Genomic DNA, 17439 nt, shown 5'->3' with positions numbered 1-17439 from the left:
CACCGTGCCTCCTTTCAAACCAGCTTCTTTTGCAGAGCTAAAATTTCTCTCCTTGTAGACAGCCTTCCTTCTGGCCATCACTTCAGCCAGAAGAGTCTCTGAGCTGCAAGCACTCATGGCTGTGGAACCCTTCATCATCTTCCATGCAGAGTATCCCTTAGAACTAACCTATCCTTCATGCCCAAGGTGGTGTCCAGTGTGGCTGTCAACCAATCCATAAATTTGCCCACCTTCTTTCCTAATCCCCGGAACAAGGGGCAAAGGATTCTACACTTTCTAGATGTGCACAGATAGCTCAGATACTGTCTGGACAGGACTAAATCCTTCAGAAAGTCTGATCAACTGCTGGTTAGCTTTGCACCAGGGGCAGAAGGCAAAGCCATCTTCAAGCAAACCATTTCCAAATGGATAGCACACTGCATCCATTTCTGTTACAAACAGCATGGCAACCCTCCCCCCTAGGGGGTCAGGACACACTCCACCAGAGCAGCCTCCACCTCTGCAGCTTTCCTCAGAGGAGTCCCCACCAGGGACATCCTGGAGGCTGCCACCTGGACATCTGTCACACTTTTACCAAGCATTACCACCTGCCTCTCTTCTCTCTGTCCAGGGCAGGGTTTGCCTCTGCAGTCTTGCAGGGCATCCTGGCCAGCCCCTAGTTTCCTTGACTGGCTCCACCCATTTCCTCAGCTTTGGGAATCTACTAAAATGTGATGACTGCAACAGTGAAACATGAAGAACATAGTACAGCTGTGTACACTCAGCATAAATGTAGATGTTCGAGTGTATTCAGTGTTGCAGTCCTGGTTTCCCTCCCTCTATCACCCTTTTTTTTCTCCTCCTCCTTTTGTTACCATTCTTCTTTGTTGTTCTCCTTTCCTTACAAGGGACATATTGATATTTATTTTCCACTGGTGGGGTTCTTCTACCAGAACCTGGCCTCCTACTTTGGTGGCTCCTGACAGGTTAGGGCAAGAAAAACTGATGTAATGGCGTCTGCTGCCTTACTTTATACCACTGATGACCTCACGTCCATCCTCAAGCGACAGCAACCAACCCAGAAATACTAAGTCTCTGGTATCCGGGCCGACCAAGGGCTACTCTGGCAGGGATAATCCAAATGAGATGACTGCAACACTGAATACACTCGAGCATCTACATTTATGGTAAGTGTTCACAACTGTACTTTCTTCCTGACTGTAGGAAAGGTTTATACTGTAGTGATAATTTGCATGGTTTTAACTTCTTCAATGAGAATTTCTTTTCCTAGAAAGGTTGACATTTATTTGTACTTTTTCTTACAGAAGGATGAAGTGTACCTCAATCTGGTATTGGACTATGTTCCAGAGACAGTATATAAAGTTGCTAGACACTATAGCCGGGCCAAACAGACACTCCCCATGATTCATGTAAAGGTAAGACCACTGACGGTGAATTATTTAGATGTAAATGATCACAAAAGTGAGAAATGTAATGAGAACTAGAAGGGGGGGGGGGGGATAAGTGTCTGTAAGACATTTCATGAGGTTAGAATGTTCCGGTCATATGTTACCTAGAGAAAGTACAAACAGGTTTTAATGGAGGGAAAGCTGCTTGTCATGCTTCATCCAGTCCGGAGTAACAGTACTTAAGTCACTTTTTTTGCTCTTTGGCTTCTAGCTTGGCAATTTAGAATGTGATGCTGATGGAGTGTTTAAAAAAATCTAATGACTGAGAACTTAGACTTGCTTCCATGTTTTAGTGTATGCAAAACTGAAACTGTATTATTTTTTAAAGTGGTAGTCTAAATTTAATTTCTTAATCCTTGTAGATAAAAAAGGGCGGAAAAAGTATTTTGACACTTTCATAATAAGGGAGTTACTTTCCTTTACAGTCCCTATTTCTTGACCAGAATTTCTCTGATTAGCACTGTATTCCCTAGAAGGGAACAGCACAGGTCTTGTACTTCCTTAGAGGTTCCATGTTGCATATCTTGCATTGTTCTATACCCTGCTTCATTATTTTCCTCTGTCATGCTAGATTTTTTATGAAGTGGCCTGCAGTAGACATTTCCTTTAGTCATTCTTGTCCTTCCATTGTATGAACATAGGAGAGACGTGCGATGTCAGAATAGTCAGTAACCGTGGTAGTTAGGCAGGTAGTGCCATAAAACTTCTGCATGTCTTTTTTGTAAATTCTGACAATGTGAAGGAATTAGAGCAACAAAGCACCACAAATGTAAAAGCCTTAAGGTGTTGAATTAGTTTCCTAATGAGAAGTGGCTTAAGCTTTTTGAAAATAAATTTCTTAATGAGAAGTGGTGCTTAAGCTTTTTGAAAGAAAATGAAATATAAATAAACCAAATAAATAAATTAAAAATTCTCCAAACAACAAAACCCTGCTCTGGTGGAAGATTAAGGAAGCAATGAATTCTATAAATGAGTCTGTAAAGAAGAAGAACAAAAGGCGATAGCGGAAAAACTGCCTTGACAAGAGCCTCTTGTAAAAAAAAAATAAACCTTTTTAATGTTAGCGCTTTCGAATGGGCAAATACCCAAACTTCATCAGACAAACTTGCACCACAAACACTTCCTGTATATATGTATATATATATATATATATATATATATATATATATATATATATATATATATATATATATATATACACACACACACCTATCATTCCACAGCCGTTTCTAATACACAATTAGTGTAAAAATACACTTAATTAAATAACTATTTAAAACGGCGATGTGTGTTTCCTAGTTACCACTCATCACAAACATAAAACCATGTTTTTATTATAAACCTATCACAGGCATCTTCTTAACAATTGTTTAAAACAAAATGTAAACAATCAAAATATAAAAAATCCAGTATGAAATACCAAAGTGTAAAATCAAATATGATAAGCAAAAAAACAAAAAATAAAAAGGTTATTTGGCAAATAAGAACATCAGCATATGTTCCCCCAGGTTTAAATGAATATGCTTTGATTAAGTGTATACTTAAATTAAAAGCATTATGTAGATTACAAAGCAAAACACAATAGTCTACAGATTTGTTCCAGACTTAAAATACCAGGATAAAAAATAAATAATAATCAATAAAAAGTAAAAGATAAAAAATAAATACATGTATGTTTTGCAAATATAATAGACATGAACCTTGAGGGGTATGTGTATACATTAGGAAGATATGCAGAATTATAATTCGGGTATTAGTATATTATTAGCCTTCCCCTATGGATGTAAGTTTTGAGACGCATAGTTTCTTATCTTAGTTCTCTGTTTTGGGTTTTTTGCTTATCATATTTGATTTTACACTTTGGTATTTCATATTGGATTTTTTATATTTTGATTGTTTACATTTTGTTTTAAACAATTGTTAAGAAGATGCATATGATAGGTTTATAATAAAAACATGGTTTTATGTTTGTGATGAGTGGTAACTAGGAAAACTCATCGCCGTTTTAAATAGTTATTTAATTAAGTGTATGTTTACACTGTGTATTAGAAACGGCTGTGGAATGATGTGTGTGTGTGTATATGTATATATATATATATATATATATATATATATATATATATATATATATATATATACACAGGAAGTGTTTGTGGTGTAAGTTTGTCTGATGAAGTTTGGGTATTTGCCCATTCAAAAGCGCTAACATTAAAAGGGTTTATTTTTTACAAGAGGCTTGTGTCAAGGCAGTTTTTCCGCTATCGCCTTTTGTTTTTGTTTTTGAGTTTGAGTACACGTTTTTACACAGTCTGTAAAGAAGAACAGGAGTCCTCACCTTAGGCCTGTGGAGGAAATTCAGCAATCGACAAATGCTTCTGAAGTTTGCACAAGGTTTATGTTAACTCACCAACACTAGGATATGAATTCAGTCTTTAAATTGGCCTCAGAACCTTCATTGCCATCAGTGCTTTTGAAATGTACTGTAAAACAAGCTCTTTTGTACTGATGATAGACTTGCCTAAAATTGTTCCAGATGTAAAGTTAGTAAGCCATCCAGATACTTTGAAGAAATTAACTGTCTTACCAGTTGTGTGAAGACTTTACTCTTCACTGGCAGAAACAGACAGCTTAAATACTGGCTGAAGAACATTGCATCTGCTACTGCTACTGTGGAGCATCTTAGTATATGTTCAGGTGTAATGACCTTTCCATTTTTTTTTTTTTTTTTTATTTTGGACTCTATGGAAAAATACAGACTGTCTAGTATAAGGCCATCTCTGAGATGACTCTAAACCTAAGAGAGAGAAACTAGTCTTTTAATGACATGTTGTCTTTATGGTAGGTTATGTACACAGGGCTTGCAGCACAGATATTCTGTGAACAGAAATAATATCCATTTGCAACACGGAAATTTGACAAATGAAACTGTTGTACTCAAATGTTGCTAAGGTTTGTTCAGTAACAAAAGTGGAAGGCCTGAGGGGTGTTGTTGCTGGCCTTCATGTGACTCTCCGATGTACTCTTTCCAAAAATAATTTAACTTGTAGGGTGGCAATTTTATTTGTATTTGTTTTCCAGGTTAGAGCACTGATCTCCATGGATCTTTTTCACACTCAGCCCGGGAGTGCTGCCTTTCTAAGTGACTTGTTCAGAGTTGCACATTTAGACAGTTAAGGGAATGTCCCATGAGTAGGCAGGTGGAGATGGCTGAAAAGAGTTTATATTATAATCCAGTTGTTTGCCATACAGGGTAGCCAGGTAACTTGGAAATTGTTGTTCTGAGGCTGCCTCAGGCAAAATGTCACAGAAGATAAACTATATTGTTAGTCTCATTCATTTTGCCCTATATATTTTAAACTGTTTACTTACAGGAGGTTGAAACTGATACCATCGAATGACTGTATAGTCGAAACCGTTCAGCGAAACCGACAATGTCGAATTTTCGACATTGTCGAAATACAAATTGCTGTAAACCTCGGAACAGGCTTTAACATGGTTCGAGATGGGGGCGACATTTGTATTTCGACAATGTCGGGTTCGATATTGTCGCCGCGCGACCTCCTGAGATCGACTAAAGTGGGCTTGGCCAAACCCACCTCGACCTGCTAAGTGCAAACCTAGTTTATACATGTGCAGATTTCTAACTTCCTGCCTGCAGTATGACCAGTACGTTTTGACATTTTAGGGCAAGTCCCACTGGAAGATCAAGAGCTCAGCCTTAAAACTATTAGTGAAGCTTTTGAGGTTTGGGTATATTAGTATGCCCCTTGGGCTGGGTCTGTAAGGTGCTTATGATGTTGCAGAATTTGGGATGATTCCCTTGTCATTGAAAATAATTACAAGAACAAAGGATGTTCTTCGTGTTTCACTGTTGCAGTCATCACACTTGGGTTATCCTGCCAGGGGTAGCCCTCAGTCGGCTTGACTGCCAGAGGCTTAGTATTTCTGCATCGGTTGCTGTCACTCCAGGACTGATGTCAGGTCATCAGTGGTATAAAAACAGGCAGCCGACGCCATTACAATAGTCTTTCTTGCAGAGGAGCCCGAAGCAGAAGCAGTTCACATGAGTGCTGGTCGGCCGCTACCTGAGTTTTCGTTTCCGAAATTGAAGTTGAATTCTTCTAAAGTTAAGTACCCCATTGGGGATCCTTTTTTCTTGCTCTAACCAATGTCAGAAAAAGTTAACAATTGTCTTGCCTGTGGAAAGCAAATACCACACCGAGATTTCCATTCTTACTGCGTCACCTGTTTAGGCCCAGACCACGATGTCCCTCACTGCCGGTTTTGTGCTTTGTTCAACACCCAAACTATTCGCCATCGGGCCCTTATTGTAGCTAATTACTTTCGCTCTCTATCTCCGTATTCTGAAATGGCTTCTGTAAGCCATCTGACTACCGATCTTCTGAAAAAATGTAAGGATAAAGACAGAGACAGGACCGTACAGGTCCAAAACTGCAGACGCTTTCCATTGAGCTAGTCGCCAGTTCACTGGTACTCAGTGAGGTGCTTTCGCCCCTGATGCCCGCATCGATGGATTCGCAGGCCTCTACCGAGACCCATTCGGAGTCCGGTATGCCGCGGGACTCTTCTTTGACTATGGAACCTGCGGATGTCACTACCTTGGATGGGTCTGGAGCAGTTGTGTAGGCACTGGCATCTGAGGAATTTCTTCGCAGTACCGATATTCGATACAAACTGACGACTTCTTTCGCCTCTTCAGTTTTTTCTAAAACTACCAAGTTTCTAAGGCCCAGAGTACGAGCTACACCTAAAAAAAAAAAAAGACGACCCAAACTCACGCGCCTGCTTCCTTGCCACAATCACAGATGCTTAAAATGGCGGAGGAACTTATCATGCTGATTAGGGTAAGCCAGCCTTCTCCTGCTAAAAAAAAAAAGAGACTTGTCCCCAGCAGTTTTATCTGACCAAGAGTCCGACGATTCTGAGGTTTCTGATTATGAAGACATGCCCTTACCTGCTTATGAGGATTCAGATGCAGAGGAATCCATTCTTTCTGCCTCTCCTCCAGAGGATTTTTCTTTTGGTGAAACCCTACATGCTTTGAGAGAACATTTCCATTGGGAATGCCAGGATTCTCCTCAGTCCAAAAAGAGACTCCGGGAATTTTTAGATTTACCACAGCACAGACCCTTAGCTATCTCTCCAGTTCTGGATGTTGTGGATGATGCCTTTATGGAATCCAGTCTAACTCCTGATACTTCACCTCCTGCTCCCAGGAAACCTGACTGGTATTACAGAGTTCCTGACTCTCGCAAATTTCTTTTCAAGAATCGTACTGCTGACCCAGAGGTCATCTCCCAAGGGCCTAAAGGAATAAAAGCAACCACAGCTGAGAATCCCACCCCCTCGGATAGGGATTCTCGAGCCTTAGACAGACGGGGAAAAAAGGATATACCTCTGCAGCTCTTGCCATTAAAGCATTAAATTGTCAGTTCCCCATGCTGAAGTACCAGCAACATACCATGGAACTCATTAAACAAACATTATCTACCTTCCCTGACTGTTCAGAAAATAAAGATTTACAGGAACGTATGCATTCTGCAAGCCAAATCAGTAAGCATACCCTGCAATGTGGGTTTGACACCCTAGAAGCATCCTGCAGGGCAGCAGTCACAGGTTCTGTACTTAGAAGGCATGCTTGGCTTAAGGAACAGACCTTGCCAGATAATGCCAAATCAAAATTATTTACACGCACCACTGAACAAAGACTATCTTTTTGGCACCAAAGCAGAAGAGGTTTTAAAAAATATGGAAGAAAAAACTAAGTCTATGCAGACAGTTAAAAACTTTTTGCAAGTTCAGCCTCCAAGATTCAGTAGGCATTGCCCCTCAAAATATTGGTCCTTTCCAGCCCCCTCAAGGCCACTTCAGACTAGACCTAGGGGAAACAGACCCCCCTCAGATAGCAGTCTCAGGGTATGCAGAGATCTAAGCAATGGAGTTACCTCCACTTCTAAACCAGGGAGTGCTAAGCCACCCCCTTATGGAAAGAATTCACAATGACTTTTCAACTCCTCCTCTCATCTCTGCCCATCTGCTCATGCCCCTAGGAGGAAAACTTGCCTCCTATACAAAAAAAACTGGCCTCCATCACCAACAATCGATAGGTCCTCAACGTAGTGTCCCAGGGGTACAAATTTTATTTCCACACACTGCCAACCCCAAAGGGGTTCCCAGATCTTCCTCCAAACCAGTGGGCAGAGGCACAAAACCAAGTTCATTCCCTGCTCTCCATGATGGCATTTCAGCCTGTTCCTGCAGATCAGATAGGCCAAGGTTTCTATTCCAGACTTTTTCTGGTACCCAGAAAAGGGGGCATCTGGCACCCAATTTTAGATCTATCTATTCTAAACACCTTCATGGTGGTAACAAAATTCAAAATGCTCATCCTACAGCAGCTTATCCCTATGCTGTCCAAAGAAGCCTGGTTAGCCACACTAGACCTCAGAGGCCTACCTGCATATCCCAATTGGAGATTCTTATAGGTTCATAGGTTGATACTAGGCTATCTGCCCTAGGGCATTTATAAGCCTAGCCAGAGTGTGTTTGGCTTTCGCCACCCTTTTAGATTAGTTGACTGTGCCTCTGTATAGTAGGTCACAGAAGGTAGCCCTTTTAAGGTTAGTTTACTGTACCTCTGTCAAGGAGGGACACAGAAGAGATCCCAGGGGTAAACTTACGATCTCACATCCACTCGTCAAGATTTCTCTTGAAGAGAGGGTCAGTGAGGGGCTCTGCCTAACATGGATTGGGATTTTGTTCCAGAGTGAGGGCAGCCTCTGGGATATGAATCTGTCCCTCCAGCATGTCCTATTTATTTCTGTGCTGAGGTTCAAGTCCCTGGAGTGTGTAGCTCTAAGGGATTTGGATTTCTTGAGGTGAAGCATGTCCATTAATTCTGGGTTGGACATGGTCTTGTACGTCAGACACAGATCGCCTCTTGAGTAGGTGGTATGCAACTGAGTAGAGCTGGAGTTTCTTTAGCCGAACTGCATAGGGCATCTGTTTGAGCCCCTTGATCCTCTTGGTGAGATACTTTTGGGGTCTTTCCAGTTGCTGCAGTTTCAGGACAGGATCTATACATTATCAGTTCTCTGCACTTCCCTTTGGCTTATCCACTGCTCCCAGAGTTTTCACAAAATGCCTGGCTCCAGCCATTGATTTTTGCAGACAAAGAAATATTCAAATTTACCCTTACTTGGATGACTGCCTGATTCAGGCAGACAGGAAAAGCTGTTACAGCACCTGACATTTGTAAAGGACCTTCTAACCTCACTGGGGTATACTGTCAATGAAAAGAAATCCAAACTAGTCCCCAGTCAAAAAATTGTATTCCTGGGAGCAAGCCTGGATAAAGCATCCCAGATGGCATTTCTAACTCCAGAAAAACAAGCCTATCTGACAGCCTACTTCTCTTAACTGGCCACCAGAACCCAGTTATCCACAAGGAAGATCATGCAAGCTCTAGGGTTCATGGTTCATTCTACTAATTCCATATGCCAGACTGCATATGAGGAAACTTCAGTGGTATTTAAAAAGCCTTTGGTGTCAATATTCTCAAGATCTGAAAACTATTATACCTATGATTCCTTGTCTAAGGAAAGATTTTCTTTGGTGGGCAGCAGCATGCAACCACAACAAGGGACTTCCCTTTTCACAACCACACACTGCCCAGACCCTAACCACAGACGCATCAGACTTTGCCTTGGGTGCTCTCCTGGACAGCAGGTGCATTCAGGGCCACTGGAGCCCAATCTAAATTCATCTGCACATCAACCAAAAAGAAATGCTAGCTGTTCAGCACACACTGACAGCTTTCAGATCTCTGCTGTCTCCGGGGCCTTTACTGATCAAAACCGACAACACCACAGTAATGTGGTACATCAACAAGCAGGGGGCTACCCACTCTGCAGGCTAGCCATGACCTTTTGGAACACTGCCTCAGCCATGCATATTCACCTGCAAGCTCAATTTCTGCCAGGCAACCAAAACTCTCTGGCAGACAATTTAAGCAAAAATCTCCTAGAGCCACACGAGTGGCAATTAGACCACAACACCTTCAGTCTTGTGACCCAAAAATGGGGTACCCCAAAGGTGGACCTATTTGCCTCCCCCCTACAACCACCAGCTCAGCAAATTCTGCACCAGGGAACCTCCCAGCAAGACCTGGAAAGCGGATGCCCTATCCTTCCAGTGGGAAAACCTCTCAATCTATGCATTTCCCCCTCTACCTCTTCTTACCAGAGTATTACTCAAAATAAGGAAGGAAAGACCAAGGGCAATCCTGATTGCCCCCAGACTGGCCACGCCAACACTGGTACCCACTACTGCGCAGTCTGTCCCCGTGGCCTCCATGGCACCTTCCCCAGATTCCAACTCTTCTGACTCAGCAGGAGGGAGAGTTCTTCCATCCACAGTTGCAGACCCTGAACCTAGCAGCCTGGCTTATTCCTTGACATCTCCTCCAGTGGCCAGCTTAAGTAAACAGGTCCTGGATGTCATACGTGAAGCCAGACTTCCCAGTACTAGGAAAACCCTATGCTGACAAGTGGAAAAGGTATTGTTCCTGAATTCAGACTAAAGGAGCTGACCCAGCACAGCCCTCCTTGCCTCTCATCCTGGATTACGTAGCAGTCCTACTCCACAGGGGCCTATCCTTCTCTTCCATTAAAATCCATGCCTCTTCCATCACTGCACATTACAGCACTGAGCCACCTTTCTTCTCATACCCTCTCGTCAAGCAGTTCCTGAGAGGGGCTAACAACTAAAGGCCACCAAAAAGAACCCCTACCCCTGGTTGGGACCTTAACTTTGTGTTGGAAAAGCTCATGCCCCCCCCCCCCTTTGAGCCCACAGCTTCATCAGAGTTAAAATTCCACTCTTGGAAAATGGCATTGCTTCTGGCCATCACTTCAGCTGGAGGAGTGTCTGAGCTACAAGCACTTATGGCTGTGGAACCTTTCATAATTTTTCATGCTGACAGACTCTCCCTCAGGACTTAACCCAACTTTCATGCCTAAAGTGGTGTCCAGTGCGGCTCTCACCTAATCTATTAATTTGCCCACCTTTTTCCCTAAACCTCAAAATAAGGGGGAAAGGATCCTGCATTCTTTAGATGTGCACAGACAGCTCAGATTCTACCTGGATAGAACTAAGCCCTTTAGGAAATCTGACCAGTTACTAGTCAGCTTTGCACCAGGGGCAGAGGGCAAAGCCATATCAAAACAAACCATTTTTAAATGGATAGCACACTGCATCCATTTCTGTAACAAACACCATGGGAAACCACCCCCACAGGGGGTCAGAATACATTCTACTAGGGCAACTTCAACCTCTACAGCCCTTCTCAGAGGGGTCCCTACCAAGGGACATCCTGGAAGCGGCAACACGGAGCTCTGTTCATACCTTCACCAAGCCTATTTTATCAAAATCCAGGGCAGGCTTTGCAACCACAGTCCTGCAGGGCATACTAGCCAGCCCCAACTCCTCTTGACTGCCTCCACTCGTTCCTCAGCTTTGGGAATCAACCCAAGTGTGATGACTGCAACAGTGAAACACGAAGAACATAATAGAGTTGTGTACACTTAACATAAATGTAGATGTTCAAGTGTATTCACTGTTGCAGTCCTGGTTTCCCACCCTCTATCCCCCTTGTCTCTATCTCTCTCTCTACCTCGCCCTTACAGGGCTATTGGTATTTACTTTCTACTGGTGGTGTTACTCCACCATAACGTAGCACCGTATTGGGGGCTCCTGACATTTGGGGCAAGAAAAACTGATGTAATGGTGTCGGCTGCCTGTTTTATATACCACTGATGACCTGACGTCAGTCCTGGAGCGACAGCAGCCAACGCAGGAATACTAAGCCTCTGGTATTCGGGCCGACTGAGGGGTACCCCTGGCAGGATAACCCAAGTGTGATGACTGCAACAGGGAATACATTTGAACATCTACATTTATGGTAACTGTACAAACTGTGCTTTGTCTTGGCCAGAAGGAGTCTATTAGAATTAGACATGCCATATTTTCTCAGGTTTTTAGTACTTTTGAGAGGAGAGATTTGAAGAAGCTGTGTATCAGTCCTATATTTTCTTCTCGAGGGAAGACATTTACTGCCAGCTTTTTTTGTAAGGGAGCCTTGTGCAGAACTACTTAATGGTGGGTGGTGGTGGGAGCAGAGGGTGAATGGGAGGAAGGGAACACGCCACGCTCAAGTTGACACAGGATGGTAGATGTCTGAGACTTGGTTGCCTTGTCCCTGATTTTCTGAACAATGATTGTCTTTGAGAGAGCTCAGTTGTGGGTGAGTGTTGATGACCTGTTTAAGACCAGTGGAAGTCCTTGCATATCAGAACCAAGAGAATACTTCTCTTGCCATAAGTTATCAAACATTGGGTGTTGGCACTAGATGCCAGTGTCCCAAGTGTCATCATTACTACAACTCTGAACATACCCAAGCATCTAGAGTTTTGACATGTTCCTAACAGTGGACACCACATAGTCAGCAGGGTAGAGTTAGACCCTTAATAGTAGTACATATGTGGTCTGTAGTGTGATGCAAAGTGACATTAACCCTGCCAGACATCACATGCGTGCACACCCTATGTGACTTCCTACCCCATTAATGCACAGGATAGTCAGCAAGGTAGCAGATGCTTTTTAACAGTAGTGTGATGCACGTGGACCATAATGCAGTAAAAAGTGACATTAGTTTGACTAGAGAGCAGAAATCAAGCATGCCTGTGTGATCTTCCAGCATGTGAATAAGCAAGAATGGATCTTGTAGTATGGTTTAGAGGTGATAATACATTGGGTTATTGGCACAATTCAGAGACAGTTGCACTAAATCATATCATTAGCATAGTTACCATGCTACAAGCTCAGTTTTAATGGGGAGAGGAGAAGTTATGGTCACAATTTTGTGAGAGACTGCATTACAGCAGGCAATGTAGACGATCAGAATATAATGCATGTCAGTGTGTCCTGCCAGGCAGGCAAATTGACAGCAGACTGGACAACTGGTAATAGACCCTCAAGGGATGGCAACTGTAGGGTAAATGGAAGCAGAAAACAATGTCACAGGGTAGCGGTTTGTGTGTGGGATAACAATGCACATGGCATGACAAGAAACTGACAGGCTGGGAGTGGCCCAGCATGACTGAGCACAGGAGGAGAGCACAGGTTATAGTCCTCTTGGGTATGGGTGGACTAAATATGACAGGGCAAAAGAAACAAGCTCAGTCAGTGTTTTACTGTTGTGATGCCACACTGTGCCATGTGTTCACAGACAGCATGACAGGCTACAGGACCAGCTGCCACAAACTGTGTTTTCTGCACATACCTTGTGAACAACAAATGTAGCCAGTATTTCCACAGTCCCACATTGTGGCACAGTATAAGAATGGTTACTCAGTATTGCTGCACAGGGCTCTGGTCATTGGTTACCGGTGTTGTGGACAGGAAAGTTGACTAGCATGGATAGTCGTACACACATACTGGTCCACCTGTATAACCAACAGGTATGCGTGCCATGCCATGGGACTGAAGGAACAGTACCCGCTGGAGATGTTCACCGCAAAAGAGGTGGTGGAGCTACTACTGACACACTACACAAATGACATGCATATCCTTAAGAAGGGTAAAGTTAACAGGGGATTCTGGGACAAGCTGTGGCAGGGACTGGTGCAGAACATCAATGCAGTGGACAACCATAATTGTGCAAAGCGAAGGACAGAAAAACTTGGTGTGAATCCTGACCAACCACAGCAACAAGTAACAAAATGAGTGTAGTAACAAAGTAGTCAGGAACCACAAGCTCTATAATAAAAAGTTTAATGTTGCCAGTAATAACACTTTCACGTATAAAACGCTTCTTCAGGTAGTCATAACAAAGCTAAAACAAAGCAACTCCATAAATACATTTTACAAATCATGTGATTACAAATCAGTTGAACCATTAAGACCATTCACTCAGATTAAAGAAATAGCACTCGATCGGTGTTAAAGAGTAAGAACATTAATACCCTATATTATACTTTATTACACAAGTCTTTTAACACTGGTTTAATACTAACATCATCATTTAATCCAGGGGGATGGTGTGATCTAAATAGGGATCTCCAGATGCTGTGGTGACAGTAGGATATCCTAGAATACATGCAAAGTAAGGTGGCATATAGAGACAAGGAGCAGGTACAGCTGTTGAGAGCATTAGTGGTTTATTTGAAATCCCTTGGTGCATTCTTTGGGATTTAGTAATCCAGCCACCTTGACTTTTTTAGGGATGCATGCAAAGTGCATAATCACACAGTGAGCTTAAGATGGCACACATCATACCAGAGATGGCTTCACTGTCTGCAATGCTCTTACCTGCATGTGCCCCTGGTGTAGAAAGTCCCATGTATATGTCCTGTTGTTTTTCAGCTTCACTCTGGGCACAGCCCATCAGGCAAGCCAGTGGTCCCGCAGTTCAGTGCCATCATGCTGCCCTGTAACACTACCATGAGCAATACCTACTTGTATCCCACTAATGGGGTTGAGGATGCCAAGCTTCTACTGGATTGTCAGTGTAGAAGCCATACTGGGGATCCTGTATATGCTGCCAATGTGGAATTCCATCCCCTGGACAGGATGCCAACAGTCCTAACACTGTATAACTCATGGTACACCAAAAACAGCATTCCACCCGTGGAAGATGCACCCACATAGCAGGGGAATGTGATCCCTGACTTTTCCTTTCCTACTAGCCATGTAAATATCTACTGCATCCACCAGCCATGTTACCTGCACTGATGTTGTGTTATCACCTGTCTCTGTGTCCTGCCCCACCTTTGCAAATAACAATGCCTGTGCCCTTATCACTTCTCTCCTGTATGTATAATGTAGTGACTGGTGCATGGTGTGGCCAGTCATTGCATTGTACTATATAGCCTATTTGTGTTACTGCTGTGCTTCAGTTTTATGCTTTGTTTTTTTTTCTTATGCTGATAGTTGTACACCAGAGTCTACCTCTTTGCCAGTGCCACAGTATATTTCTTTTGCCTCTGCTTCTCATAGGGTCCCATCTGCGCTTTTCCAGTGCCATGGTGTATTGCAGTTTGCCCGTGCCTTTTATGGGGTCCTGCCACCCCAGATGTTCTTTGTGTTTCACTGTTGCAATCATTACAGTTGGGTAATCTGTTGGCAGGTTGCACTCGGCCTGATTAACAAAGTCTTGGGTCTGCATCAGTTGCTGTCCCTTCTTCCATGACGTCAGGTCGTCAGGGGTATAAAACATGCAGCCGACGCCATTACATCAGTCTTTCTTGCCGTGTGGTGCCCGAAGCAGAAGCAGTTCGCAAGTGCCGGTCGGCCGACTCCTGAAGTTTTCGAGTTTCAGAACCAAAGTCTTCGAGTTTCAGAACCGAAGTCTTCAACTTAAAGCTAAGTACCCCGTTGGGGAAACTTTTTCTTGCTCCTTACCAATGTCAGTAAAAGTTAATAATTGCATTACTTGTGGAAAGCAAATACCTCATAAAGTTTTTCATTCGTACTGTATTCCTTGCCCTGGCCCTGTCCACGACGTACCTTGCTGTCAGTTTTGTGTTTTATTTAATCAGCGCACTATCTGTCGCCGGTACATTTTTGCCTCTAAATATTTTGGTTCTCGGTTTAATTATCCAGAAATGTCATCGGTTAGCCGTCCGATTACCGGGATTCCAAAAAAACGCAAAGATAAAGATAGATACAGGCCGCCGAGGTCCAAAACTGCCGATGACGCTTCTTGTAAGCCAGTTGCCAGTACTCGGTGAGGAGCTTTCGCAGTCCCTGGTACCCACTACTTGTGATTCGCAGGCCTCTACTGAGACCCATTCGGAGTCCGGTATGCTGCGAGATACTTCAACTATGAAACCCGCGGATGTCTCTGCCTTGGATGGGTCCGGAGCCGCTGTGCAGGCACCGGCTTCTGAGGGTGTATTCAGGCCTACAGACTTGCATATTAAATCAACACTGCCTTTATTACCAAGTCCTAAATCTCGATCCATGTCTAAAATAACGACGCCCAGGCCACATGCTCAGGCCCCTATGCCTAAAAAACAAATGATAACAATGGCTGAAGATCTAATTACTCTAACCAGGGGTAGTCAAACCCCCCCACCCTCTGTGAGGCCTAGGGCTGAGCTTGATTATGAATCTTCTGATCAGGATTCTGATGTTCATCGTGTTACACTGCTGCAGTCATCACTCTTGGGTTATCCTGCCATCAGGCGGTCCCGCAGTCGCCCCGAGTTCCAAAGTCTTGGTCCGGCGTCGGTTGCTGTTGCTTCTTCCCTGATGTCAGTGCGCCAGGGGTATATAAGATGCATCCGAAGCCATTTTCTTCAGTCTTTCTTGCCGCGGGGTGCCCAAAGCAGAAGCAGTTCGCAAGTGCCGGTCGGCCGACTCCTGAGATTTTCAAATCGAATTTCAGACCGAAGTCTTCATAAAGCTAAGTACCCCGTTGGGGAACCTTTTCTTGCCTCAGTCCGATGTCAGAAAAAGTTAACAATTGCATTTCTTGTGGGAAGCAAATACCTCATAAGGACTTTCATTCTTATTGTATTCCTTGCCTAGGCCCAGACCACGACGTCACAGGTCGTCGGTTTTGTGCTAGTTTTAATAAACGAACTATTAAACGTCGGTTTGATTTTGCCCGACATATTTTGGTAGGAAATTTAATTATACCATGCCGTCGGAGCAACCGACAACAGGAATACATAAAAAACGCGAAGATAAGGACAGGCAGCCGAAATCCAAACCAGACTCCGAGACCTCTACTAGACCAGTCGCCGGTTCCCCAGTTTTCAGTGAGGCGCCTACGCAGCTCCTGACTACCGCTGATTTAGAACCCCAGGCGACATCCGATTCACAAGTGGAGATTACTAGGCCTCCACAACCTTTAGGCCCTTCCGACTCCTTACCTGAAGGAGATTCCGGTGCAGTTGAAACGCCTTTAGTTGTTGAAGGTGTCTTCAGACTGACTACAATCTATTAAATCCTATGCAAAACTGAAAATTCCTTTAAAAACAAAGAAGACTGCACAGCAGTCTCCAGTACAAGGCCCCATGCCTAGGAAACAGATGCTTAAGATGGCTGAAGACTTAATTACCCTAATCAGGGGTTCCCATCCCCATCCTGATAAAAGGCCAAGGCAGGAGGAGGACTACGCTTCCTCTGACCAGGTTTCAATTTCCTCAGACTCTTCTGAGGAACAGGAATATTCCTTTCCCCCTTATGAAGATTCTGATGCTGAAGAGTCTATCCCTTCTGCATCTCCCCCAGAAGACTAGTCTTTTGGGGAAACCTTACATACTATGTGGGAACATTTCCACTGGGAAGGCCAGGATTACTCTGATTCTAAGAAAAGGCTCCAAGAGTTCCTTTTACTACCCCAGCACAGACCACTTGCAATTCCACCTGTGTTAGACATCGTGGATGATGTTTATTCAGAATCTAGCCTTAACCCAGATTCTCTACCTCCTGCACCAGCCAAATCAGACAGATACTACAGAGTCCCTGACTCACAAATTCCTGTATAAAAGCCCTGTTGCTGACCCAGAAACCATTTCCCAGGGTCCCAAAGGGGTTAAAGCCTCTACTGCTAAAAATCCTGTGCCCTCTGAAAGGGATTCTAGAGCACTAGACAGATGGGGAAAGAAAGTATATACCTCAGCTACTCTAGCTGTGAGGGCCTTAAATTGTCAGTTTCACATGCTGAAATATCAACAATATCTGATGTCTCAATTAAAACAAAAAATGCTCGCACATACAGACCAGCCAGATTACAAGGAAATGCAAGATTTGTTGCATTCAGCTGAACAAGTGGGAAAACATACTTTGCAATGTGGATTTGATTCATTGGAAGCTTCTTGTAGACAGGGTCTGTCATACGTAGGCATGCTTGGTTAAAAGAACAAACTTTACCTGACCATGTTAAAGCAAAGTTTTTGGA

The 17439-nt window shown here is 43.5% G+C and overlaps 1 protein-coding gene across 2 annotated transcripts in view; it reads left to right on the top strand.

Moving 5' to 3' along the window:
* GSK3B (glycogen synthase kinase 3 beta) overlaps positions 1-17439 on the top strand; it is a 1987846-nt gene that overhangs the window by 761850 nt on the left and 1208557 nt on the right. For both annotated transcript variants that reach the window (XM_044071503.1, XM_044071504.1), the window contains exon 4: positions 1305-1415. In XM_044071503.1, the coding sequence (XP_043927438.1) occupies positions 1305-1415 (111 nt within the window). The remainder of the gene's footprint in view (positions 1-1304; positions 1416-17439) is intronic.

Source organism: Protopterus annectens, chromosome 5.part0 (genome assembly GCF_019279795.1).
Source record: "Protopterus annectens isolate FY-2018-M chromosome 5.part0, PAN1.0, whole genome shotgun sequence".
NCBI classification, from domain to species: Eukaryota; Metazoa; Chordata; order Ceratodontiformes; family Protopteridae; genus Protopterus; species Protopterus annectens.
Note: the sequence above shows the minus strand (reverse complement) of the source record. Positions and strands in the feature narration are given on the sequence as shown.